A 27,757-nucleotide genomic window follows, 5' to 3' on the forward strand; every position below is an offset into this window, starting at 1 on the left:
CACCTGCTCTGGGTATCCGTGTGGACGGCAGAAGTGCTGCTGGAAGGCTCTAGCTGCTGTTTGAGCCGTTAAGTCCTTGACCGGGACCACCACCAGGAACCGGGAGTAATGATCTACGATTGTGAGGGCGTAGACATACCCAGATCTGCTTGGAGCCAGTTTCACATGGTCCAGGGCTACCAGTTCCAGTGGCTGTCGGGTGATGATGGGCTGCAAGGGAGTCTTCTGGCTGGCACGGTCCTTCCTTCTTAGGTGGCACGGTCCACAGTCTCTGCACCACCTCTCGATGGTTCCTCTCATGCCTACCCAGTGGAACCGCCCGTGCAGCAGGAACTCCAGCTTCTTCCATCCGAAGTGCCCAGCTCCGTCGTGGTATGCCTCCAGTACCATAGCCGCGTCTCTTCTTGGCACCACTACTTGCCAGATCAGTTCATGCGTCCGGGAGTTAACCATTCTGCGGCACAACTTCCCCTTGTAAAGGAACAGTCGACTCTTCTCAACCCACAGTTGCTTGGCCTCCTCCGGAGCGTCTGGGTCAAGGCGGGCATCTGGCTGAGTCAGCATCTCCTTCACCAGTCGGACGGCGGGGTCACTGTCTTGCGTTTCTGCCCAATTGTAATGAGGTAAGGGGTTGAACGTAGCAGATTGCTTACCCCTTACACGGTGGGAATACTGGATAGTCCCATGACGGTGGAACGCGGGGAGTTCAACTTCTTCCAGTTCCTCTGGATCTTCCCCTACGTCCGGTAGGTTTGGCATTCTGGACAAGGCATCCGCGTTGGTATTGGAGCGTTCTGCCTGGTATTTGATCGTGAACTCATAGTTGGACAGGCGGGCCATCCATCTCTGCTCCAGGGCACCGAGTCTTGCAGTGTCCAGATGTGTCAACGGGTTGTTATCCGTGTACACGGTGAACCGGGAAGAGGCGAGGTAGTGCCTAAAGCGTTCGGTGACTGCCCACACCACTGCCAGGAACTCTAGCTTGAATGAGCTGTAATTCTCAGGGTTTCTTTCGGTGGGTCGTAGTTTTCGGCTGGCGTAAGCAATTACCCGTTCTTTCCCCTGCTGGATCTGGGACAGTACGGCTCCTAGCCCGATGTTACTTGCGTCGGTGTAGAGGATAAAGGGCTGGCTGTAATCAGGGTACGCCAGGATTTCATCCCCCGTGAGGGCCATCTTCAGCTGGCGGAAGGACTCTTCTTCCAGCTTCTCCCATCTGAAGGGTGGCTTCTGGTTCTTGGCCTTCCTGGACTGGCCTATCAGGAGGTCCTGCATAGGAGCTGCCTTTTTGGTGAAACCGGGAATGAATCTTCGGTAGTAGCCTACCAACCCGAGGAACTGCCGCACTTCCTTTACGCTGGAGGGGCTTGGCCATTCCTTAATTGCGGTGATCTTATCAGGGTCGGGAGCCACTCCGTCAGCACTCACCACGTGTCCCAGGTACTGCACCTTTGGTTTCAGGAGGTGACACTTGGAGGGTTTCACCTTTAGGCCGTAGTTTGCCAGGGCTTCGAACACTTCTGCCAGGTGTTTCAGGTGGTCCTCGTAGGTCTTGGAGTAGACGATGACATCGTCCAGGTATAACAGGACCGTCTCGAAGTTTCGGTGTCCCAGACAGCACTCCATTAATCGTTGGAAGGTTCCTGGTGCGTTGCAGAGTCCGAACGGCATGCAGGTAAACTCGCTAAGTCCCATCGGGGTGGTGAATGCGGTCTTCTCCCGGTCCGCCTCTGCTACAGGAACCTGCCAGTACCCGCTAGTGAGATCCAAAGTAGAGAAGAAGTTAGCAGATTTTAAAGCAGCCAAAGACTCCTCTATCCTTGGTAAGGGGTACGCATCTTTGTGTGTGATACGGTTGATTTTCCGGTAATCTACACACATTCTCATGGTGTTGTCTTTCTTTTTCACTAAGACTAGTGGAGCTGCCCAGGGGCTACAGCTATCCCTGATTACTCCAGCCTCCTTCATGTCTCTAAGCATCCCCTTGGCGTGTTGGTAGTGTGCAGGGGGTACGGGTCGGTATCTCTCCTTTATGGGAGGATGGTCTCCCGTGGGGATGTGGTGTTCTACCCCCTTTACTCGCCCGAAGTCTAACGGGTGTTTACTAAACACTCTCTCGTACTCTTGAACCACCCGATAGACTCCCTGTTTCTGGTGTGAGGGAGTGGAGTCAGTCCCCAAATGTAGTTGCTGACACCAGTCCTCCATTGGTTTCTTAGAGCCGTTACCTTCCTCTGGGTGAGATGGAGGCAAGGGTTCCACTGACTGTACAGAATTTTGGTCGATGGTATACAATTTGGCTAGCGTGGCATACCGGGGCAGGTATACTTCCCTCTTCCCGATATTTATTATGCGAACGGGCACCCTCCCATGGCGTACATCAACCACCCCCCGTGCCGTCAAAATGGTGGGCCTACTGTCTGAGTAGACTGGTTCTACCATTGCCTGGTAATCTCTACCTCTCAGACCAATAGCTGCCCGGCACCAGATCATCATTTCACTTTTCGGGGGCATGGCAATAGGGAAAGGGTCACACATTCTCACGCTTCCTATCTCACCACCGGAGAGTTCCACCTGTTGCCGCCGCATCAGTGCCCGGATCTCTTTCTGGAGCACTCGCTGCTGGCCGGAGCTGGCGTTCTTGGCAACCTGCTGTAAAATGAAAATCACCTCTGCAAGACAATTTTCAATCACATTAGTTCCTAGAGTTATCTTTGGGTGACTCTCGCGCTTGTCAATGTCTACAATGATCAGTCCCTGTGCTGCCAGTTCGACTCTACCGACTTTAATGGTCATCTCTTTGAATCCGATCTGTGGCACGGGTTGACCATTGCTGGCGATGATACTCAAGTCGTCGTCAGGGTAGCGGGTTATATCCGAGTCATTCCAGTACTGCTTAAAGAGCACGTACGGGATGGTGGTGACCTGTGACCCGGTGTCAAGTAGGGCACTCATAGGAATGCCATCCAGTACCACAGGCAAGACTGGACGTCCTCCCACATATTTGTCACGCCAGTTCGATGGGCCTGGTGATCTTATTCCTAGGGGTTGGCCCTCTACCCCAGGTTGTGCCAGTTTAAAGGACAGTACCTTGCCATATGTCCGGGTTGATTACAGCGGCGGCAGATGGGTTGTCCGTCCTCGTTGTATCGGTCGCTGGGTCTTCCTCTGGCCGGTGGGGTCCTCCTTGGTCGACGCCACGGGATGTCCTCCGGTCCGGATGCCAGCTGGATCTTCCCTGGAGCAGAAACCTGTAAAGACTGCACAGTTCGGGTTAGCGCAGCAACGCTTTTAGCTAGCTCTTGGACCTGATGGTGCAAGTCTGGAGCCGGGTCATTGTTCAAAGCCTGCGCGTCAGCTCCCACAGGCCCTGCCGACAAGGGCGCCGCCTCCTGGTGGTAAGCGGTAGTAGGGCGCCTGTGGGTCACCACGCCACCCGGTGCCGGTTCTCGGAGCACCCGGATGGCTCTGTCCTTGAACTGTGCAAAGTCCAGATGAGGATCCTGTAAGGCCATTGCCCGCAACTGGGTTCGGTGGGCATTGCAATATAGTCCCTCTATAAATTGTTCGGTCAACAGCCTGTCCTCGTTTCCCACGCCGTCAGGGTCGGTCTGCTTAATGGCTCTCAGGGCCTCTTGTAGGTTTAGTGCATAGTCCCTTATGTTCTCATGTGCTCGCTGTTTGCACCCGTAGAATCTAAGCTTAATCTCGGCTGAGGTGCGGGTATCAAAGGTGTCCTTCAGCCGGGTTAATATCCCTGCGACAGTCCTCCTCCCAGGTGGCCAGGACTTTACCTCCCTTTGGGCTGCCCCGGTTAGTTGGGCCACCAGGATGCTCACTTTTTGCTCTTCTGTGAGGGGGTACACCTGGAAGAGGCTATCCAGCTTTTCTCTAAAGTCATTCAGGGTATGTGACTCCCCTGAGTACTGGGGTAGCCAGGCTGCCCCCGGGATATAGGGCATGGTGAAAGGCATGACCGCAGCAGCGGCGGCGCTGGTGGTGGCTGTGGCAGTGAAGCTCTCCTCCGTATCCGACATCTTCCTCCCCCCTAGTGGACCGTGGCCTACCTTGCGATGATCCTCTTCCGTAGGCCGCGGCTCCGCAGTGGATCGTCAGGGTCGAGGACCTTCCGTCGCGCTCCTGTGACGTCGGCGTCTGCTGGGCTCCTTCCAGGACCTTACGCAACATCCGGACGTGAGGCGGGGCTTCAGTTCTCGCGGGCTTTTCGGAGTCCACGCCCCTCTTCTTCCCGCGCGGCGTCTTCAAGATGGCGTCCAACGGCGGGAAAACTCCACGGATGGCGGGAAGAAGGCAGAAGATGGCGCCGGATGGCGGGAAAACTTCACGGATGGCGGGAAGAAGGCAGAAGATGGCGCCGGATGGCGGGAATCTTCACCACAGGTAAGTTTAACAGTCTTCTTTCAGGCACGCAGCACCCGGTGGTTGCGGGCACGGAATCCTGCCGACTACGCCAAAGTTGACGCGCCCCTGGGCCTGTGCTGAGTAGTGTTGCGCACGCGGGGGCCTACCCGGAGCCGGATCTGAGAGGGGTAGTAGTTTCGTGGCGGTGACCCGGTCCGTGCCCAGGGAGTCAAACTGAGCGGCAGTATTTAGCAGTAGATGTTAGAGTGTTCGACTACGCCACCCGTTGAATGTGGCTATGAAGCCGCCGCTGCAGGGTAGACCGCTGAGGCCGGTGGTACGGATGTGCAGCGTGGATGGTATAACCCCCAACGGGAGGGGTATGGCCTCAGGGCAGCCGACGTGAATGATGGGGTTAGCAGAGTTGCACGCAGGCACCAGGAACCACTCAGAGACGGTGCGGTGTAGTTCAGGGTCTTTACTGGTGGCAAAGGTAGACCCTCCCGGAGTACTGGCTAGCGATCGGGGCCTGGTCAGTCTGTGAGCAGATAGGATCTCCCCTGGCCAGGCGGAGTTGTAGGCCTCCCCAACTAATTGTACTCTTCTGGCTACCTTGCTAGAGGCGGGTAAAAGTAGCCCACGTCCCTGAGTGTACCGTGTGGTGCTCACCCGTATGGCCGGTGACTCGGGGCCTTCTCGTAGCTTCCGCTCCACGACGGCGGTGCTGGTCCCTTGCGTGTGACCGTGCCTTCGGGTTTCTGGGCCAGAGGACCTGAAATCCCCTGCCGGTCGGTTTCTGCTGCTGGGTAAGGATTAGTCCCCACAGCCTCGGACTCCGGGTCCGGTGAGAACTCTTCAATCAGGGCGAGCTCTACAGCTTCCAGCCCCTGACTCCTTTTAGCACTGCTCCCACTGAGCTCCTGATCTTTCTTTCCTATAGCTGCTCCTCTCCAGACCAGACTATGTCTCTGTCTGGGACTCCTCTTCTTCTCTTTCTCTCTAACCCTGCCTCAGCCCCAGTTTTATATAGGGGAAGTTCTTCCCCTCCCAGGACTGGGCAGGAGGTGTGGCATGCATAGGATTCCTGACCGGGAGACCTCCCACCTGCTCTCAGACGTAATATTGCTATTACTGTGGAAACCAGACCCCTGGGGTGCCACACAAACACAATAGTATTGGTGCAAAAGATATAAAGCAGTTATTAAGAGTCAATTACCTGTCAGATGAAAGGCCTGGCTTGCAGGGGAGGGGCTGCCACATGGGAGGCTTGCTAAAAAACCCAAAAATTAAAATGGGTTATACTTCCTTAATGGAGGGTCCTAGGGAGCCGGTTCTGGTGTCATCAGATGCAGCCGGGCCCCTGCTACGTGTGGATACCAAGCACAGGGGCCCTAGGGGCTCCCGCAAGGCTGTGCTGTGTATCTCTTTTTTCCCTATGCGCTGGACTGTGCCGAAAGCCAGGGTGACATTCATCCGGTTCGTGTTTCCAAAAATCTATTTGGTGTATCACTGGGATGCATCGTATTCCCATAACTCGGTGTTGAATTATAATTGTCTGATACAAAGAACATGCCACAGGGCTTGGAAGCCACAGGTGGCCTTCCTGTGGCAGCTCACTGCTGATGTGAGGTATTTGTCACTCCCTGCCTCGCAGCCCCTCCCTTGCAGAGTGTCCGGTTCCAGCTGTACACTGTGATCTGTATAATTCCCCGCCAAACAGGGCACAATGATTGACGTGGGATTATGTTTTCAATATTCTTCACAGTTATGTTACAGCCAAGATCCTTATATGTTTTGATGAGATTTTCCACCAACTCTTCATAATTATCTGCTCCTGAGTTTCCCAATTAGTTACCACTAACGTAAATGCGACCCACGCAGCGTTTTCCTTGCCCTGCAACAAACGGAGACACTCCTCATCTTGAAGAAGCTTATGAATCTGAGGTCCAATAAAGACTCCTTCCTTTATTTTTGCTTCACTCAACTTTAGAAATTTATCAGATACTTGATGCTTTTGCATTTGCCTTCACAAAGTTCTTCATTAGGTCCAACTTGATATAACAGGGGCATCCCTCTTCCTCTACCTTTTTAGAGGAAATGGTGGTAACAGAATCTTCTGCAGGTGAACAAGTGCTAGATGCAGGACATTTTTACTCTTTCCTGGCTGAATTGAATGTCGGAGAGGCCGGTCTCTTATTGTAGTGATATTCTCTTGCACAACTATGCCACTCACACAGAATGCAGCGGTACTTTGTGCATCCACCCTGGAGACCACGTAAAAGGACAACCACCTTTAAGTCACCACGGATGGCCCACAAATGTGGTCATAGTTCAGGCACCTCAACAGCTGTGTAATATTGTCATAGGATTCTTTCACGTGGACGGCAGAACCAACCTGCAATTTAAGATAGCGCTTTGCCATTATGCATCAAGACTGCTTTTAGGTTTGTTTTGGACGAATCGATGAAGAGCTGCTATTCCTCTAGATTATGACTTATCTTCAAAGCTTCCATTAAAATATTGATGTTGCCACAAGATCACCCTTCATGAAGAAGTATTGGACAAGATCTTTTTCACAGTTGCGGATCAAAAGTCCAAACATCGCCCACTAGGAGATTCCACTGCTGTAGCCGGGACCCTAAGAGTTCAGCCTTACTCTTGGGCGGATCCAAATTTCTAACATGATGGCTCAGTTCATTTTGTGTTATAAAGTGTGGTTCACTTGCAGCTGCTAACAGAATAAAGTCTGGGTCACGAGAGGAAGATGCTTCATGACACCAAACGCCGCCTTCTTCCTCACTTGACGAGACTGAAAACATTTCTCGTGCTTTTGGAACCGGCAGTTCTTCTGTGTGGTACTGTGTGTGAAGAGATGACCTTGTTATAAAGACTATTGAACCACTGCACGTAGAGCGGAATCCGCAGCTCCAAGGGATGCAGACTTTTTCCACACGGAGCACTGGTTATGTCAATCTTATTGTTGTGTTTTATTAGAGATTTGCTTGCTCGTCAGTTCAGTCTCAGGTATCAATGTTTCGATTCAGTGACAGTAAGCAAAGAAAGACGTATAGGCTGGATCTTATGTATAGAATCTGAAAAAACACTAGTGCACGCCCTCATCATCTCCCACCTCGACTACTACAACCTCCTGCTCTGTGGCCTCCCTTCCAACACTCTCGCACCCCTCCAATCTATCCTAAATTCTGCTGCCCGACTAATCCACCTGTCCCCACGCTATTCCCCGACCTCTCCTCTCTGTCAATTCCTTCACTGGCTCCTCATTGCTCAGAGACTCCAGTTCAAAACCCTAACCATGGCGTACAAAGCCATCCACAACCTGTCTCCTCCATACATCTGTGACCTAGTCTCCCATTACATACCCGCACGCAACCTCCGATCCTCACAAGATCTCCTTCTCTACTTCCCTCTTATCTCCTCCTCCCACAATCGCATACAAGATTTCTCCCGTGCTTCCCCCCTACTCTGGAACTCTCTACCCCAACGTATCAGACTCTCGCCTACCGTGGAAACCTTCAAAAGGAACCTGAAGACCTACCTCTTCCGACAAGCCTACAACCTGCATTAACCATCGCTCCACCATACCGCTCCATGACCAGCCCTACCCTCACCTACTGTATCCTCACCCATCCCTTGTAGATTGTGAGCAGGCTCCTCGCTCCTCCTGTACCAGTTGCCGTCACGTTTTGTTTAAGATTATTGTAATTGCTTTCACTATGTATACCCCTTTTTCACATGTAAAGCACCTTGAGATAAATGGCGCTATAATAATAATAAATAATAGGTACGGCCAGACCCAAGATTAGTAATCAAGGAAAGCAATCATTCCATTAATCTCGATAGTGTCTCAGGGACCTCAAGCCATTGTTCTCCCAGCCATTAGTCCCACTGTATGGATGGGGATAGTAGACCCAGTGGAGCTGTCACCATAGGAATTCTCACATACAGTCCCATGTGATGGATTCGGCCTGAGGAAAATGCCTCCACCAAGGCACAGTTAGCTTTGGGGGCGGGTGTGAACACTTCTGCCCATTCAGGGTGCTGATCTCAGGGAAGCCGGACAATAAGACACGTTTTAGTGAGGAGTTGGTGGAGTGACGTCGAGGGGCGAGGATCGATTGCTGAGGTCCTGGTGCCCATGTATGGATGTGGCCTATAGAGTTTGGAGATCAGTCGTGTTATTTGTTGTCTGGATTTGAGGAACTTTCTTAAGGACTGTTGCTGATGCTTCAGTCATGTTATCTGTTGTCTGGAAGAGTGTGAACTGTGACTACAAACTATACTGGCAGGGGATACGAAATCTGTGAGCCAACCAAAATTTGGGAGACAGTGAGTATCGCCTGGTACAGGGGCAGTCAGACTACCGGCCCCGGGGAGGGGATCTGCTGGACTGGGGGCAATGTATTTTGGCTATCTACCCGGAGTTATGATAAAACCATGGACATAAGGAATAAAAAAAATAGTTGCATCAGTAACCTGCCAAGGTGATTATTAGAACCCACAACCTCAGATCTTCACACTGGGCATATTGCAGATGGAAAGTTTGCATACTGTCAAGTCCACTTCTTCCTTGAAACTCCTTTCCTAATGGGGGGCACCAAACAGAAATAGCAATTGGTAGTTTGATCAGTTGGCTTTCTCCAGCTCATTGGGACTGCAAAAGGCATAGATTCCTGTGACGATACAGAGTAAAATCTTAATTATGCCAGACATACTTTCTGATGGCAAGAGCAGCATACCTTTATTTTTATGCTGACTCTTTAATCTCTGTTCTTCTTTAGTGATTAACACAGACTACTATTTGTATAACCCTGAATGTTATCTGTTCTTTGATTCTGAAACAATGATGTGTATTCACAAGAGCCCCTGTGATACCAACTATGTAAATAGATTATCTCAAACAATGATAGGTGAGCCCTGCACCTTTACCTCTGACATGTGATATACACACTAAGCTTTGGGGGAGGAGGGTGAGAGCAGTTCTGCCATTCAGGGTGCTGAGCCCAGAGAAGCAGAAGGAACATGTGTTTTTGTAAGAGTCAGACTTGAGCCCAGAGAAGCAGAAAGGAGATGTGTTTCTGAGACAGAGGGGAGTCTTGGGACAGAGAGTCAGAAGGACTTTGGAAGGAGAATGGGAGACATCCTTCAAGAAAGTAGATAGATTGTATGGCATCTAAAGAGACACAGATTTGTATTCTAGATGATTCAAGTCTAAGGGTACCGGCCCTGACTGGAAAGATTAGGATCTGCTCCATTAACCATCAGAGAGACATGACATTTTGGGGAGTCCAGGAGAGGACGAAGAAGTCACCTGGCCCCATGGATATGTTGTTTTGGGGTTGCTAGGAGGGACCCACCGGTCGCCTAGAACCCATGGAGACATTTGGAATTGCCAGGAGGGACCCACCGGTCGCCTGGCCCCATGGAAACTCTCAGAGAGGCCAGATTTGGACCCTCGGGTCTCCTGATCTTGTACCTCACTGGACTGCTAGCTTCCTAAGTTCGTCGTTACCTTCTCTCTGTCGGGGCCCGCCAGATGCGGGGGGGGCCACTGGTTGAGGGAGTTGGCTCTGGAATTCTCCAAAGTCACAGCTGTTCTATCCCAAACGGGTCAGCGGAAGGATGAGACTGTGTAATTTGCACCATCTTGGGTATTAGCTGGGACTGTTCTATGTGTTTATTGTCCGCTTTGTGGGTCAGTAGAGTATTGCCACGCTGTTTTACCCTCACCTTGTGTTGTCTGAGTAGTTTTACGCCCACAGAAGACCCCGAGTCTCCACAACTGTCTTTTCCTATGCAACCACTGGGTAAGATGTGATGCACATCTATTTCCGAATACGTGTGGAGCCCAACTGTCGTCAAGATCTCCTATTCTGTAGCCAAAATACAGGTTGTAGGCTTTCCTTATCCTGGTACCAAGTTTTGCCTTTGTGATGCAAAAGTGATTTGTCCGCATATGTAGCAAAAACAAAGCGCTTTGTTAAAGCAAGAATGTGGCATATTTGAAAAAAAATAAAGAAACATGGCAATATGTCCTGGCATGCTGTAAGCAGCATGAGAGGTATCATAAGCAATTACAACCCCCTCTGGATCTGGAAAACTAGAGCCGATCAGAGTCGTTTCCACCACCACAAAATTAGTTAAGGTCAACCGTTTTCATTTCTGACAGCGTTGTCACTCACACAATCCAACATCATTAAAACTCAAAACACATTAGTATCAAAAGATGCTTTTATTATAAAGTGACCGGTCATCCATGATGCGAGATCCACGCTTGCTCTTCACTTCCCTGGATTGTTGGCTGCGGACCCTCCAAGATTCAGTTTTGAGTGTTCTGGATTTCGCAGTTGGAGAAGAAACGTGGTCCCCTCAATGTTCAGTCCCTAAGACAGATTAGATCAGTGAAGACTGTAAGGAGGACAGGGGGCAGTGAGGATATAGTAAGGGGGCAGTGGCCGTCAGCTCCGTTACCTGCAGGGCTCGGAAGGCGGCCTCCGCTGCATTTTTACTGGTGAAGTTTATAAAGGCGCAGGTCCTGCTGTACAGAATACGGAGGGAATGAATGGCACCAAACCTGCAAGTAGAGAAGAGTAAGCAACTGCAGCGCAGACGTCAGGATCGCAGAGACCCCCAACGCGCGTCACTCACACGGCAAACTGTGATCTTAACACGTCCTCTGTGATCTTGCTGGTAATATTCCCGACCCAGACGGGGTACAAGGTGCTGCAGAGAAGGGGAGATGATTAGCCAGTGTCACTACAGAAGACCCCTCCGGCTCCCTGGGATTTGGGCCCCTACCTGCTGGCCGGCACTGGCTTGGCTGCGGGCGGGTTTTGGGCTGCAGTCTTGGGGACAGATTGTCCTTTATTGGACCTTGTATACACCAGATTACGGGGGATAAACACTTTATTACTATTATTTTCTCCTGCAAAACCTGCAAGAGAGCGTTGCATTAAATGCTGCCCGTCCCCCACGCTTCAAACCCTGTGCCCTCCGGCGCCCCCTCGTCACTTACTCTGTGGAGTTGGCAGGAAGCCCAGTGGGGTATTACTCAAGGGGATTTTCCTTGCTGCCATCGACAGCTCCTAGAGGAGGAGATTAGGGGTGAATATAAGAACAGGGGTGAGAGGGCTGGGCTTTACTGGGGTAGGTGGCACCTGCAGCTTCTGGTGACAGTCCGCAACCTCCTGGGCCGCCTCCGCACGATTCAGGTCACACGATAAGACTTGCTGGAAGGCGATAATGGCCTCAGAATATCTCTGTGGATAAAGATGGACGCTTCTGAGGTTACACGGTTCGTGTGGTGGCCCCCTGCAGGTGAGGGGTGCACACTCTCCCATTTACCTTCAGTCCCTTCAGGGCTTTGCCTTTTCGGAAATGTCCCTTTATAAAATGCGGATGTAACTCCAGTGATCTCTCAGCATCCTGCAGAGCTTCCTGATAGCGGCCGACGCGCTCATAACTGTACGAGCGATTCCCCAGGAACCTGCAAGGCGGAGAGTAAGCGAGAGCTAAGGAAATGGAAAGCAGGCGCTGACCAAGGCGCGGGGCAGGCGCTGACCAAGGCGCGGGGCAGGAGCCCACCAAGGTGCGGGGCAGGAGCCCACCAAGGCGCGGGGCAGGAGCCCACCAAGGCGCGGGGCAGGAGCCCACCAAGGAGCGGGGCAGGAGCCCACCAAGGAGTGGGGCAGGAGCCCACCAAGGAGTGGGGCAGGAGCCCACCAAGGCGCGGGGCAGGAGCCCACCAAGGCGCGGGGCAGGCGCCCACCAAGGAGTGGGGCAGGAGCCCACCAAGGCGCGGGGCAGGAGCCCACCAAGGCGCGGGGCAGGCGCCCACCAAGGCGCGGGGCAGGCGCAAGCCCAGTGGAAAGATGGGGCAGGCACAGGCCAAGGGACAGGACAGACGTAGGTCAAGGGGCGGGGCAGGCGCCGACCAAGGGGCGGGGCAGGCGCCGACCAAGGGGCGGGGCAGGCGCCGACCAAGGGGCGGGGCAGGCGCCGACCAAGGGGCGGGGCAGGCGCCGACCAAGGGGCGGGGCAGGCGCCGACCAAGGGGCGGGGCAGGCGCCGACCAAGGGGCGGGGCAGGCGCCGACCAAGGCGCGGGGCAGGCGCCGACCAAGGCGCGGGGCAGGCGCCGACCAAGGCGCGGGGCAGGCGCCGACCAAGGCGCGGGGCAGGCGCCGACCATAGGGTGGCATAAGCAGGTGCAAGCCCAGTGGAAAGATGGGGCAGGCACAGGCCAAGGGACAGGACAGACGTAGGTCAAGGGGTGGGGCAGACGCCGAGGAGGGAAGAGCAGCGGACAGGAGACATATGGCAGGAGGAGGGCGGCACACACCGGGCATGATCAGGGTTAATAAAAAAATCCAGACAGAACATTAGTATCACTGCTGGCACCCCGCAAGCTGTGAATAATGGCGCATGTCACCACCAGCCACTCAAGATCCCCCACAACTGTCCATCCTCCCTACTATGGAAGATCAGCAAGGAGTGCCACTAGCGGTACAGGAGACTGTCAGCATGGTGGGAGACCCATCCTCAGGTTACACCCGGTGCGTGCAGGGACTATGATAGCAGTATACAGCGCAGTGACCCCACGAGGATAATGAGGTGACGCCAACCGTGTTCACCGGGTGAACGTCTACACGAAAGAGCGCCCCTCACAGGAGCACCTATACTCACCTGTAATCGCTGGGGTTTAATCTAATAGCTTCAGTATAATAATGTAACGCCTCCAGGTAGCGCCTCCCGCAGGCCAAATTATTACCAATACCTATTGGGGACAACCAACATTAGGAGGTACCGGACGGGGGTTACACATGGCTGCAACAGACGGGGAAGGAAGACGACTTACTCGCTAAATCCACACTCTGCTGTACGTTATAGTGATCCATAGCTCGCCCCTGCAAGAAAGAGCACCAGAGCGTGAGGAGACACGGGGGGCCACAGGGACAAGAGACTACGGGGGGGGGACCAGAGGGACAAGAGACTACGGGGTGGGGACCAGAGGGACAAGAGCCTACGGGGTGGGGGGGGACCAGAGGGACAAGAGACTACGGGGGGGACCAGAGGGACAAGAGCCTACGGGGGAACGGCCAGAGGGACAAGAGACTACGGGGGGGACCAGAGGGACAAGAGACTACGGGGGGGACCAGAGGGACAAGAGTCTACGGGGGAAGGGGGGACAAGAGACTACGGGGGACGGGGGGACAAGAGACTACGGGTACGGAGGGACAAGAGACTACGGGGGGGACCAGAGGGACAAGAGACTACAGGGGGACGGAGGGACAAGAGACTACGGGGGGGGGACCAGAGACTACAGGGGGGACCAGAGGGACAAGAGACTACAGGGGGGACCAGAGGGACAAGAGACTACAGGGGGGACCAGAGGGACAAGAGACTACAGGGGGGACGGAGGGAGAATGGAGGGCCGGAGGGAAAAGACACTATAGGGGGCAAAGGGAGAAGAGACTATAGAAGGACTGAGGGACAACACACTATGATGAGATGGAGGGAGAACAGAGGGCCTGAGGCAGAAGAGATAATGGGGGGGGGGGGGCGTAGGGAGAAGAGACTATGGGGGGCTGGAGGAAGAAGAGACCATGGGGAGATAGAGAGAGAATGGAGAGCTGGAGGAAGAGAGGGAAAGACTGAAGGGGGGATAACGAGGAGCAAGAGAGTGTACAGTATGTGTGTGGGGAAAGAGCGAGGATCAAAAGGGAGAAGGGGGGGGATCGAAAAGAGCAGAGAGAACAAAGGATCAGAGGGAGAATTTATTGGGGGGGGGGTAAAGCGTGGGACAAGCATAGAGGGGGGACACACGGAGGATGAAAGTGAGCAGAGGGACAGAGGAGAGGAGTGACTGAGAAGGATGGCGGGAGGCCATGTCCTTACGTTCCCTTGTGCTGCTGGTGGAGATGTCTTCACCTTCTCTACCTGAAGGTCCGTGTTCTCCTGCACGCTGTCCTGAGATTTGTCTCGCTGTCTTTCACGTAAAACCTCCTTATTTCGCTCTTTCCTCTCTGGCTTTGGTTTGTTCTCCATCTTTTTTTGTGCCTGACGTACAAATGAGCTTCCAAGATCGAGACTGTCCTGAATGATAGAGCACTGGTCAGACATGGCAGCTGCGGCCAAGTCACAGGCTGCACAAAGCTCGTCATCGCTCACCTCATTTCCTAATTCTCCGATATCATCCTGTGCAACGTCCGGATCGAGCGCAGCTCTGGTACCATCTACTGGAGCCTGGGACAAGCGTAAGAGATCAAACTGTGGCAGAAACGGCAGCTTCCCCCCACCCACATCAGAAACACCCCATAGAAGGGGAACCCGTCACCTGAATCAGCATGAGCTGCAGCCTGGAGACACGATCACAGGTACATTACGCTCCGAGACACTGCTGTCAATCACCTCCAACAGCGCTGGGAAAAGCTGGTCGGGGAAAGCCGCGTCCTATAACCATATTCTCTATGAAACGCCAGGCCGCGACTGGGACCGCCAGGCCGCCACTGGGACCGCCAGGCCGCAACTCATGCTGTCCGTGCTTTCAGAGGCATGAATAAAGGTTGCCTTTAAGTTTCCTTGGTAGAAACATCATTAACCCCAGTTCACACCTTCTCACTCTTACTGGGGCCAGCAGTGACCCTCGCAGTGTCAGACCAGAGTGCAGTCTGCCCCTCCGGGCAGCCACTCACCAGGTTCTCCCCCGCCGGCTGCTCCTCCTCCTTCAGTTTCTGCTGACGTTTACGATCCTTCTGTCTCTGAAAAAATTAAAAATGATTCAATGACACAGGCGGGAGGGTCCCCACCCCCCGACACCAGAGGAGAGAAAGACGGGAGGTGGCCCTCCCCGACACCAGAGGAGAGAAAGATGGGAGGTGCCCTCCCCGACCCCAGACGAGAGAAAGACGGGAAATGCCCACCCCACCCGACAACAGAGGAGAGAAAGACGGGAGGTGGCCCTCCCCGACCCCAGAGGAGAGAAAGACGGGAGGTGGCCCTCCCCGACCCCAGAGGAGAGAAAGACGGGAGGTGGCCCTCCCCGACCCCAGAGGAGAGAAAGACGGGAGGTGGCCCTCCCCGACCCCAGAGGAGAGAAAGACGGGAGGTGGCCCTCCCCGACCCCAGAGGAGAGAAAGACGGGAGGTGGCCCTCCCCGACCCCAGAGGAGAGAAAGACGTGGGAGGTGCCTTCCCCGACCCCAGAGGAGAGAAAGACGTGGGAGGTGCCTTCCCCGACCCCAGAGGAGAGAAAGACGTGGGAGGTGCCTTCCCCGACCCCAGAGGAGAGAAAGACGTGGGAGGTGCCTTCCCCGACCCCAGAGGAGAGAAAGACAGGGGAGGTGGTCCCCCCGAACCCAGAGGAGAGAAAGACGGGGAGGTGGTCCCCCCGACGCCAGAGGAGAGAAAGACGGGGGAGGTGGTCCCTGATGCTGTTAGAAGGGGAGACGGCAGAGTCTCCAAGGGCAGAGGTGAGAGATTGAAAGATGAGAGGGGGCCCTATGCCAGAGAAGAAAAAGAAGGTGGGGTCCCTGACAACAGAGGAGAGGAAGAGGCCCAACAACAAAAGGAAAGAGACGGGATGAGGAGCAATGAGAGGAACATGGAAAGTACAAAGAGAAGATACATCAAAGAAAGAGGAGGATACAGAAAGGTAATAACAGAGGCCAGAGCAAGCAAAGGAGACAGGGGAGGAAATAATGACACCAAGGTTTCTATAATCACCTTCTTCTTCAGTCTCTTTTTATCCGCTTTCTCCTTTTCCCTTTTCTCCTCCTCTAGAAGTTCTTCAGCATTTTTATCAGCCTGCTGTAACAAGAGGCAAGTCACACTGATTACTCAGGCAAGTACCCGATCCCTGACGTCATCCCAGCTGGGCCGTCCACCCCTCCACGTCATCCCAGCTGAGCCGTCCACGTCATCCCAGCTGAGCCGTCCACGTCATCCCAGCTGAGCCGTCCACGTCATCCCAGCTGAGCCGTCCACGTCATCCCAGCTGAGCCGTCCACCCGTCCACGTCATCCCAGCTGAGCCGTCCACCCGTCCACGTCATCCCAGCTGAGCCGACCACCCGTCCACGTCATCCCAGCTGAGCCGACCACCCGTCCACGTCATCCCAGCTGAGCCGTCCACCCGTCCACGTCATCCCAGCTGAGCCGTCCACCCGTCCACGTCATCCCAGCTGAGCCGTCCACGTCATCCCAGCTGAGCCGTCCACGTCATCCCAGCTGAGCAGTCCACCCCTCCACGTCATCCCAGCTGAGCCGTCCACCCCTCCACGTCATCCCAGCTGAGCAGTCCACCCCTCCACGTCATCCCAGCTGAGCAGTCCACCCCTCCACGTCATCCCAGCTGAGCAGTCCACGCCTCCACGTCATCCCAGCTGAGCAGTCCACGCCTCCACGTCATCCCAGCTGAGCAGTCCACCCCTCCACGTCATCCCAGATGAGCAGTCCACGTCTTCCCAGCTGAGCCGTCCACGTCTTCCCAGCTGAGCCGTCCACGTCTTCCCAGCTGAGCCGTCCACGTCTTCCCAGCTGAGCCGTCCACGTCTTCCCAGCTGAGCCGTCCACGTCTTCCCAGCTGAGCCGTCCACGTCTTCCCAGCTGAGCCGTCCACGTCTTCCCAGCTGAGCCGTCCACGTCTTCCCAGCTGAGCCGTCCACGTCTTCCCAGCTGAGCCGTCCACGTCTTCCCAGCTGAGCCGTCCACGTCTTCCCAGCTGAGCCGTCCACGTCATCCCAGCTGAGCCATCCACCCCTCCATATCATCCCAGCTGAGCAGTCTACCCATCCCCCGATATCACCCCAGCGTCATCCCAGCTGAGCCGTCCACACCCCGATATCACCCCAGCTGAGCCACCCACCCCTAATATCACCCAATATCATCCCAGCTGAGCCGTCCACACCCCGATATCACCCCAGCTGAGCCACCCACCCCTAATATCACCCAATATCATCCCAGCTGAGCCGTCCACACCCCGATATCACCCCAGCTGAGCCACCCACCCCTAATATCACCCAATATCATCCCAGCTGAGCCGTCCACACCCCGATATCACCCCAGCTGAGCCACCCACCCCTAATATCACCCAATATCATCCCAGCTGAGCCGTCCACACCCCGATATCACCCCAGCTGAGCCACCCACCCCTAATATCACCCAATATCATCCCAGCTGAGCCGTCCACACCCCGATATCACCCCAGCTGAGCCACCCACCCCTAATATCACCCAATATCATCCCAGCTGAGCCGTCCACACCCCGATATCACCCCAGCTGAGCCACCCACCCCTAATATCACCCAATATCATCCCAGCTGAGCCATCTACCCCCCGATATCACCCAAATATCATCCCATCAGTCGTTCACCCTCCGATCTCCAATATCACCCTACCGGAGTCGTCCATTCTCCGATCCCCAGCATTATCCTAGCTGAGCCAACCACCCCCTGATATCACCCCAATATCATCCCAGCTGAGCGATCCACCCTTCGATCTCCAATATGACCCTACTTGAGCCATCCACCCGCCGATCTCAAATATCATCCCCTCAGATCTCCAATATCATCCCAGCTGAGCTGTCCACCCTCCGATCTCCACTATTACCCCATATGAGTAGTCCACCCTCCAATATCACCCCAGCTGAGCCGTCCCCCCTGACATCATCCCAACAGAGACTGAGCCACCGGTTCGTCATCTTCCTTTCTATACTGCCCACCACACCTCGATATCAGCCTCCCGCAGCCTAGCCTCAGCCTCTCCTCTTACCTCTCTAGTTATATAATTACTGGTATGCAAGTTATAATCTTGGGAATAAAGGAACGACGGACGGAAGCCACAATATGTTCCTGGAGTAGAGGTCCCATCCCAGAAGCCACAGTCTTCATCATCCTCATCGTCGTCATTATAATAATAATATTCATCAGGATAACTGTCATCCGAATCTGGAGCGAAAAGAAAGACGCCAGGAAGGTGAGAGGTGTAAGAAGCTGCTTGATAAAGATAGGACGTGATCAATTGCAGTTATTTATTCCCTTAAATGACACAGTATCGCGCCGTCCGCGTCTCCCCCTCACACGTCGCAGAGTCGCGCCGTCCGCCTCTCCCCCTCACACGTCGCAGTGTCGCGCCGTCAGCCTCTCCCCCTCACACGTCGCAGTGTCGCGCCGTCCGCCTCTCCCCCTCACACGTCGCGCCGTCCGCCTCTCCCCCTCACACGTCGCAGTGTCGCGCCGTCCGCGTGTCCCCCTCACAAGTCGCAGTGTCGCGCCGTCCGCGTGTCCCCCTCACACGTCGCAGTGTCCGCGTGTCCCCCTCACACGTCGCAGTGTCGCACCGTCCCCCTCACACGTCGCAGTGTCACACCGTCCCCCTCACACGTCGCAGTGTCGCACCGTCCCCCTCACACGTCGCAGTGTCGCACCGTCCCCCTCACACGTCGCAGTGTCGCACCGTCCCCCTCACACGTCGCAGTGTCGCACCGTCCCCCTCACACGTCGCAGTGTCGCACCGTCCCCCTCACACGTCGCAGTGTCGCACCGTCCCCCTCACACGTCGCAGTGTCGCACCGTCCGCGTGACCCCCTCACACGTCGCAGTGTCGCACCGTCCGCGTGACCCCCTCACACGTCGCAGTGTCGCACCGTCCGCGTGACCCCCTCACACGTCGCAGTGTCGCACCGTCCGCGTGACCCCCTCACACGTCGCAGTGTCGCACCGTCCGCGTCTCCCCCTCACACGTCGCAGTGTCGCACCGTCCGCGTCTCCCCCTCACACGTCGCAGTGTCGCACCGTCCGCGTCTCCCCCTCACACGTCGCAGTGTCGCACCGTCCGCGTCTCCCCCTCACACGTCGCAGTGTCGCACCGTCCGCGTCTCCCCCTCACACGTCGCAGTGTCGCACCGTCCGCGTCTCCCCCTCACACGTCGCAGTGTCGCACCGTCCGCGTCTCCCCCTCACACGTCGCAGTGTCGCACCGTGAGCGTCTCCCCCTCACACGTCGCAGTGTCGCACCGTCCGCGTCTCCCCCTCACACGTCGCAGTGTCGCACCGTCCGCGTCTCCCCCTCACACGTCGCAGTGTCGCACCGTCCGCGTCTCCCCCTCACACGTCGCAGTGTCGCACCGTCCGCGTCTCCCCCTCACACGTCGCAGTGTCGCACCGTCCGCGTCTCCCCCTCACACGTCGCAGTGTCGCACCGTCCGCGTCTCCCCCTCACACGTCGCAGTATCGCACCGTCCGCGTCTCCCCCTCACACGTCGCAGTATCGCACCGTCCGTGTCTCCCCCTCACACGTCGCAGTATCGCACAGTACGCGTGTCCCCCTCACACGTTGCAGTATCGCACCGTCCGCGTCTCCCCCTCACACGTTGCAGTATCGCACCGTCCGCGTCTCCCCCTCACACGTCGCAGAATCGCACCGTCCGCGTCTCCCCCTCACACGTCGCAGAATCGCACCGTCCGCGTCTCCCCCTCACAGTATCGCACCGTCCGTGTCTCCTCCTCACACACCGTAGTATCACATCATCGGTTTCTCCCCATCACATATCGCAGTATCGCTAGTGAAGGAGCCTCTCAACCTGTTAGGGGTGTGAGCGAGTGTGGTGTCACGTCAGTGACATAGTGGGCCACCTCTTCTCACTCCCGATGCCTTCCTGTACCAGTGTGGACAAGGGGTGTCTGTGAAAAACTGTACCAATCTGACCTTACGAGGGTCTGCGGAACATCAAGTTGGTACAAAGGGCAGATACGTATCATGTGTTCCGTCTGATGTGTGACGTCAGGCGGGTGGCGAGGTGTGGATCTTTCACAAGTGGTGGGGGCAGTGGGATTCTGCGGGATCGCTCTGCCGCCATTCATCTTTCCCTGCTACATTCAGACACCCTGCTAATCTCATTAATATTCCCAGCATGCCTTCGGTTTCTTTCAATTATGCCCTTTGGAATGTGCGGTCAGCATGTAACAAACTCTCCTACATTCATGACTTCTTCCTCTCAAATTCCCTTAACCTTCTGGCTCTCACTGAAACATGGATCCAGCAGTCAGACACCACCACTGCTGCTGCTCTCTCATATGGTGGCCTACCCTTCTCTCATACCCAGAGACCTGTCAACAGATCAGGTGGAGGTGTTGGTCTGCTTCTTTCAACAAAATGTACTTTTCAGGTTATCCCCCCAGTACCCTCACTCATCTTTCCTTCTGTTGAGGCACACACAGTAAGACTCTACCGACCCTTCTCCCTGCGAGTGGCGTTTGTGTATCGTCCTCCGTGCCCCTCCCGTCAGTTTCTGGATTACTTTGTCACTTGGCTTCCAAACTTTCTATCCTGTGACATCCTCACTCTCATCATGGGGAACTTTAACATCAGAATTGGCGATCCCCTCTCCTCATCTGCCGCTCATCTTTTATCGCTAACTTCCTCCTTCGGTTTTTCATAGCTTACTAGTTCTCCTACACATGACGATGGAAATACTATTGACCTGATCTTCGCCCGGCTCTGTTCAATAGAGGACTGTCAGGAAGACACCAGCAGGATCATACAATTTCCCACTGCTGCCACCAATTTGTCAGGGATTCGGCTCCTGCACGATCCCGATAACTCACTACGTAGCTATCGGCCTGCGAGCAGTTAGCACACCTCTGGATTCCAATACATGGAATGTGTGTATATGCCCCCGTACGATCACTGCCAGCTTCACTGTCAGGAACGGCACCGGCAGGATCACACAGTATCCCACCGCTGCCACCAATTTGTCAGGAAGATGCCGGCCGGTGGGTGCAGCTCTCTGGCGCCCCCTTGCCTCTCAGGTCAGTCAAGGTACTGCACCTAGAGTAAGTAGTGCCAGAAAGCTGCTACCAGCGGGGGAAAACACGGTGGTGTGTTGTCCCTTACACGTCACCAATCCGTGACGCCACAATACAGGCACAACTCTCTGGCGCCCCCTCGCCTCTCAGGTCAGTCAAGGTACTGCACCTAGAGCGAGTGGTCGCCGGAGAGGCCGTCCTGTAGACCACTGGGTATTTGAGGCCCTCTGCAGTGAGGGCAGGATATATATATTTCCCTGGCTGCGCCAGTAATATATATCCACACCTCCGACCATCACTGCCAGCCTTCCTCAAATCCCCCAGATGGTATGCTGCCACCAGTTCTGGTTTGATACAGCCCGGTATTAATGGACTTGTATCGGGTCAGGAACCAACCCGGTAGCGTTTATGGCTTCGGGGAGGAGAACGATTACAGAACAAAAGAAACAGAACTATTAAATTTTATATTTAATCCAAAAGGGAGGCAGTGTTTAGGAAAAATATATACATAAGGATGTTACAAAGGGGGCATTAAAATACATAAACAGTTACATAAAATAAACAGGGTAAAGAGTGAAAATTACTTACACTACACGATCGCGGAGACGATTCAATATAGTGGGAGGGGGGGTTCTCCAGATTGCTGTTATTGAACAGGACCCTTTGCTTATAATTCGTATTCCCCCCAGCAATGAGTGCTTCTGTCTTCCCCCTAGATTACTTTATACCTAAGGAGAGATCTGGCCACACGCCCCTTGCGGTGACATCATGTGGGCCGGTCTTCAGCCTGTAGATTTTTATTAGAAATGCTGACTTTTGCGATAACTCATCGCTCGTTAATCGCAGAAGCTCGCAAACTACGCCATATTTTCCCTCATGATTTTATCTTTATTTTGACATCACGCATCACATCGCTGCAGTCTGCTATTCCGGGGTTCTTGCACTACAGCTCCGATTGTGGTTACAGCCGTGGAAAAATACCTGCATATTCTGGGGCTGATTTGGTCACTACCCATTTGGGTCTCGTTATTGTCGGACCTATGGAACTCATATTATTTCATAACTAATATCGGAGTCAGTGAGTCTGCAAATTCCCCTTTGAAGCTCGGGGAAGACCCTTCACAGTTACACACAAATTAGGGAAGCCTGCATTTTAAGTACCTCCTGCGTCTTTCAGGGACAAGAGGCCTGCTTCCTAACGAAGTTTTCACACTTCTTCCCTGGCCGTGTGAATAACTTTATCAGTCGTGCGTTAATTGGGGCTTTTGTGCTGAGCAGAAAGGGAATAAGGGAGGGGGGTGAACATCTGTGTCACGCAGGTGGAAGGACATTTTCCTGATTTTAATATTTTCTAATATTCCTGACATTCACGATAACCCAATTAAGATTATTCGCTGCCATCACCAATCAGTTCTGGCCGATTGGACACCTTATGGGTAGCGTATGGCTTTGGGGGAGGAACGAGCACAGAGCAAAAGAAACAGAACTATTACATTTTATATTTAATCCAAAAGGAAGGCAGTGTTTATGAAAAATATACAAAATATTTTTACAAAGGGGGATAATATACAGAGTACACAGTTCCACGAAATAAAAGGGATTAATAGAAGACACACTAGACCTATCGCAGAGACGATTCAGTTTAGCTGGATGGAAGCACACCAATTGATTTGGCCGTTATAGAACGGGACCCCTGCTTACACATAAACATGCATCTCCCGGCATAAGTATAGATCCAGGCTCAGCAGGATCTTTTATGCCGAAGGGGGGCCCTGCCCACACACTTTCCTGTGATGACCTCAAGTGGGCTAGTCTCCATCCTTCATGGTTTTATTAAATGTTAAATTTCTGCGATAACTTCTCGCTGGTTGACCGCAGAAGTTAGCAAGTGATGCCATATTTTTTTATTGTGACTTTACCTTTCTTTAGAGACCAGACATGACCTGGCTGCTGTCCGTTATTTTTGTACTTTTGTATTATAGCTCACCAGGAGGGCTCACAGATACGAAAAAATATCCGTATTGTTCCTTACCTAACCCTGCCGCTAAAAATAGCAATTGGAATTATAGAACTTCCGATATTCCATATTTCATGTCGGTGCCTACGATACTGCAGATTCAACACATGTGCAAATGGGGACATCCTGGCCATTGTGCGGGGTGAGGTAGATTTCCTTTAAGACTTAATGAGTGGTTTCCTATTTAAGTGTCTCATCACAGGTCTCTTCATTTGGTATGCTAATTAGCCTGGGTAACTGAGTTTGTGGCTTCTTTGTGCCCTGCAACTGGTTAGAGTGACAGCTCTTCTCACTGCGAGCGAGATAGGGGACGGTTGATGAGTGAGAGGGATTTCAGAGGGAGAGAGGAATTTTTTAATAATTTCGATGACCATTACTTATTAACTCTCCTCTTCCGCTCTCTGACCACAACCTTCTTCATTCTCTGTAAAGAACTGTCTCCCTGCTCAGGACACCCCCACTTTCCACACTTATAGAAATATACGCGCCATTAACACCCAGAAATTCATGAAAAAGTTGCAGTCATCATTGGCCCCGATCTCCTCCCTCTCATGTCCTGACTCAGCACCGAAGCATTACAATGAAACACTGCAATGCGCCCTGGATGAAGCCGCAACTGCTACACAGAGAACAACTCGGCACAGATGGCAACAACCCTGGCACACTCCTCAAACACGTCTTCTCCAGAGGTGCTCTAGGTGCCCAAAGGCTGTGAAGAAAATCTAATCTGGCCGAAGATTTCCTCCATTATAAATTTATGCTTAAAACCTATAACTCCGGCCTTCACCTCTCCAAACAAACCTACTTTAACAACCTCATCTCACTGTCCAATAATCCTAAATGCCTCTTTGACACGTTTCATTCTCTCCTCAATCAAACAGCACAGGCCCCGACCACCGACCTCAGCGCTGACGATCTGGCCAATTATTTTAAAGAAAAAAATTGACCATATCCGACAGGAAATTTTCTCCCAATCCCCAAGTGTTATGCATGCTCCCCCCCACCACATTGCATCTTGCTCACTTTCTGATTTCGAACCAGTCATGGAAGAAGAAGTGACTAGTCTCCTTGCTTCCTCTCGCTCTACCACCTGCACCAGTGACCCTATTCCCTCACATCTCCTTCTGTCTCTTTCTCCAGCTGTCACCACTCAACTAAAATATTCAACCTTTCCCTCTCATCTGGTATCTTTCCCTCTTCTTTTACACACGCCAGCATACATCCATTACTTATAAAAAACATCCCTTGACCAGAACTGCACGGCCAACTACAGACCTGTTCCCAATCTTCCCTTTATCTCTAAACTCCTGGAACGCCTGGTCCACTCCCGTCTAATCCGCTATCTCTCAGATAACTCTCTTCTTGACCCTTTACAATCTGGTTTCCACTCTTTACATTCTACTGAAACTGCCCTCACTAAAGTCTGTAATGATCTACTAACAGCTAAATCTAATGGTCACTGCTCCCTGCTGATCTCCTGGATCTCTCTGCAGCATTCGACACTGTGGATCACCAGCTCCTCCTCACTATGCTCCGCTCTATCGGCCTCAAGGACACTGTTCTCTCCTGGTTCTCCTATCTCTCTGACCGCTCCTTCACTGTATCTTTTGGCGGCTCCTCTTCCTCTCCCCTTACTGTCGGGGTTCCTCAAGGATCAGTCCTAGGTCCCCCCTTCTTTTCGCCTTATACACCGCTCCTATTGGACAATTAGCAGATTTGGGTTCCAGTGTCATCTCTATGCTGATGACATCCAATTATACACCTCTGCTCCGGACATCACCCCTGCATTACTACAAAAGACCAGTGATTGTCTTTCTGCTGTCTCTAACATTATGTCCTCCCTCTGTCTAAAACTGAATCTGTCAAAAACTGAACTACTCGTCTTTCCTCCCTCCACTAACCTACCTGTCCCCGATATTGCCATTCCCGTTTGTGGCTCCACCATTACTCCCCAGCAACAAGCCCGCTGTCTTGGGGTCATACTCTATTCAGATCTTTCCTTCACTCCTCACATGAAATCACTCGCTCGTGTCATCTACACCTCAAAAACATCTCTAGAATCAGATCTTTTCTCACCTTTGACTCGGCGAAAACTCTTACTGTCGCTCTTATTCACTCTCGCCTGGACTATTGCAACTCTTTACTAATGAGTCTCCCTCTTACTAAACTCTCCCCTCTCCAATCCGTCCTTAACGCAGCAGCCAGGATCATATTCCTCTCCAACCGCTACACCGATGCCTCCATCCTGTGCCAGTCATTACACCGGTTACCCATCTAATAGAGAGTTCAATATAAACGCATCACTCTCACTCACAAAGCTCTCCACGATTCAGCACCACTCTACATCTCCTCCCTCGTCTCAGTCTACCACCCTACCCGCGCCCTCCATTCTGCTAATAACTTAAAACTAAAATTCTCCATAATCCGAACATCACACTTCCGTCTCCAAGATTTCTCGCGTGCTGCGCCAATTCTTTGGAAAGCACTACCCAGGTCAATTTGATTAATTCCCAATACCCACAGCTTTAAACGTGCCCTAAAAACCCATTTAGACTGACCTATTGCCTTAACACACTATCTGTCCGTCCCAGTTTGGCCCATATCAAAATTTTCTTCACAATCCTGTTCATCCCATCCATGCAGTGACTATCCTCTGTCTGTACTGTACACATACTGGCTGGTGACCAGTTCATGTAGTGTTATGTACTTACCCTATTTAGCATATTATGGCTGTATTATACAATATATGTACATTTTACCTTCCGTGTCACCCCCTCTATTTCCTGATAGACTGTAAGCTTGTGAGCAGCCGGACCCTCACTCCTTTTAATATCTGAGTTATGCTTATTCTGTAACGTCTTTTTGTCTGTTCAAGCCCCCCTACAACTGTAAAGTGCTGCGGAATATGTTGGCACTATAAAAATTACATTATTATAGCACCGCGCCGCACGCGCCTCCCCCTCGCAACTTTGCAGTATTTCACCGCCCGTGCCTCCCCCTCACACGTCCCAGATTCGCTCCGTACCCCCCCTCGCACGTCGCAGTATCGCACCCTCCGCGTCTCCCCATCGCAGTATCGCACCATCGTACCCTCCGCGTCTCCCCCCCTCGCACGTTGCAGTATCGCACCGGCGGCGTCTCCCCCCTCGCAACTTTGCAGTATCGCACCGGCCACGTCTCCCCCTCACACGTCCCAGATTTGCACCGTCCGTGTCTCCCCTTCGCAGTATCGCACCGCAAGCATCTCCCCCCTCGCAGTATCGCACCGTCCGCGTCTCCCCCATCGCAGTATCGCACCGTCCGCGTCTCCCCCATCGCAGTATCGCACCGTCCGCGTCTCCCCCATCGCAGTATCGCACCGTCCGCGTCTCCCCCATCGCAGTATCGCACCGTCCGCGTCTCCCCCATCGCAGTATCGCACCGTCCGCGTCTCCCCCATCGCAGTATCGCACCGTCCGCGTCTCCCCCTCACGCGTCGCAGTATCGCACCGTCCGCGTCTCCCCCTCACGCGTCGCAGTATCGCACCGTCCGCGCCTCCCCCTCACGCGTCGCAGTATCGCGCCCTCCGCGTCTCCCCCTCACGCGTCGCAGTATCGCGCCCTCCGCGTCTCCCCCTCACGCGTCGCAGTATCGCGCCCTCCGCGTCTCCCCCTCACGCGTCGCAGTATCGCGCCCTCCGCGTCTCCCCCTCACGCGTCGCAGTATCGCGCCCTCCGCGTCTCCCCCTCACGCGTCGCAGTATCGCGCCCTCCGCGTCTCCCCCTCACGCGTCGCAGTATCGCGCCCTCCGCGTCTCCCCCTCACACGTCGCAGTATCGCACCCTCCGCGTCTCCCCCTCACAAGCCCTTATATATGGGGTTTAGGACAAGTCCTACCGCAGGACAGAGTGAAAATTGCCTTTTCTCTCAGGACCCGTGGGCTTTTATGTACATGGGGGGAGTGGGCGGGACAATCATCTGGTCACGTGATCAGCCGCATCCAATAAGAACTACTTGTACTTAGAGCCAGGCCGTGGGAGCAGGGCAGTCCTCCCGGGCGGGCGCGGGGCGCACATGGACGCCTGCTCCGCTGCCTGCCGCGGCCTCTCTGCGCACCACACCGGCATACGCGGCACTCACCCTCCTCCATGTCGCCGGCTCACGCCGCGGTCTCCATACTTTACTAGGCCCGCCCCTTCCGGATATCCCGGCCCTCGCCATATGATTGGTTGTCGTCATGGTCGATGACAAATGCGACATACGCCGCCATATACGGAAAAGCCTGCTGAGCCCCGCCCAGAGCAGGACGTGCGGTCATGTGGGCGTGGCGTCAGGCGTCACAGCGAGGAAAGGCGGGAAGTGAGCAGAAGGCGGAGCATAAGTGGGGAGGGGCGGGGCTGTGAACAGGAGGGGCGTGTCTGACCTAAAGCACACGTGTAGGGGTCTCCACAGCTGTCTGACTTATAGTGGGGGCATCTCCTGTGTACAGCGCCCTCCTCAGGTCACCACAGATTGCCCCTTGGGTTCAGGTCTGGGCTCGGCTGGAGAGGCCGTTCTTTCAGTCATTTGGAGGTCGCTG

At 53.9% G+C, this 27,757-nt stretch overlaps 1 protein-coding gene across 1 annotated transcript; it reads right to left on the reverse strand.

The window, feature by feature from the left end:
- Positions 1 to 10,593: 10,593 nt before the first annotated feature.
- On the reverse strand, positions 10,594 to 27,470 carry TTC31 (tetratricopeptide repeat domain 31). The gene is made up of 15 exons (XM_073650084.1): positions 27,319 to 27,470; positions 18,147 to 18,322; positions 16,103 to 16,186; positions 15,074 to 15,139; positions 14,550 to 14,624; positions 14,277 to 14,474; positions 13,237 to 13,285; positions 13,065 to 13,155; positions 11,725 to 11,866; positions 11,538 to 11,639; positions 11,396 to 11,465; positions 11,179 to 11,314; positions 11,029 to 11,103; positions 10,852 to 10,954; positions 10,594 to 10,763 (listed from the first exon to the last, which is right to left on the reverse strand). Exons 1-15 carry the CDS (start codon positions 27,326 to 27,328, stop codon positions 10,662 to 10,664), a joined length of 1,479 nt encoding a protein of 492 aa, XP_073506185.1. The 5' UTR covers positions 27,329 to 27,470; the 3' UTR covers positions 10,594 to 10,661.
- Between the last annotated feature and the right edge of the window lie 287 nt (positions 27,471 to 27,757).

Source organism: Phyllobates terribilis, unplaced genomic scaffold, assembly GCF_046119375.1.
Source record: "Phyllobates terribilis strain yellow unplaced genomic scaffold, ASM4611937v1 Scaffold_1__5_contigs__length_1240528914, whole genome shotgun sequence".
Lineage (NCBI taxonomy): Eukaryota > Metazoa > Chordata > Amphibia > Anura > Dendrobatidae > Phyllobates > Phyllobates terribilis.

What these genes read in the sequence shown, in the direction of transcription:
- TTC31 (XM_073650084.1), bottom strand. An exon ending in TCGGAGAATTAGGAAATGAG is followed by an intron (nt 14,475 to 14,549) that starts GTGAGCGATGAC and finishes TCTATCATTCAG; the next exon opens with GACAGTCTCGATCTTGGAAG. An exon ending in ACTGTCACCAGAAGCTGCAG is followed by an intron (nt 11,466 to 11,537) that starts GTGCCACCTACC and finishes CTCCTCCTCTAG; the next exon opens with GAGCTGTCGATGGCAGCAAG.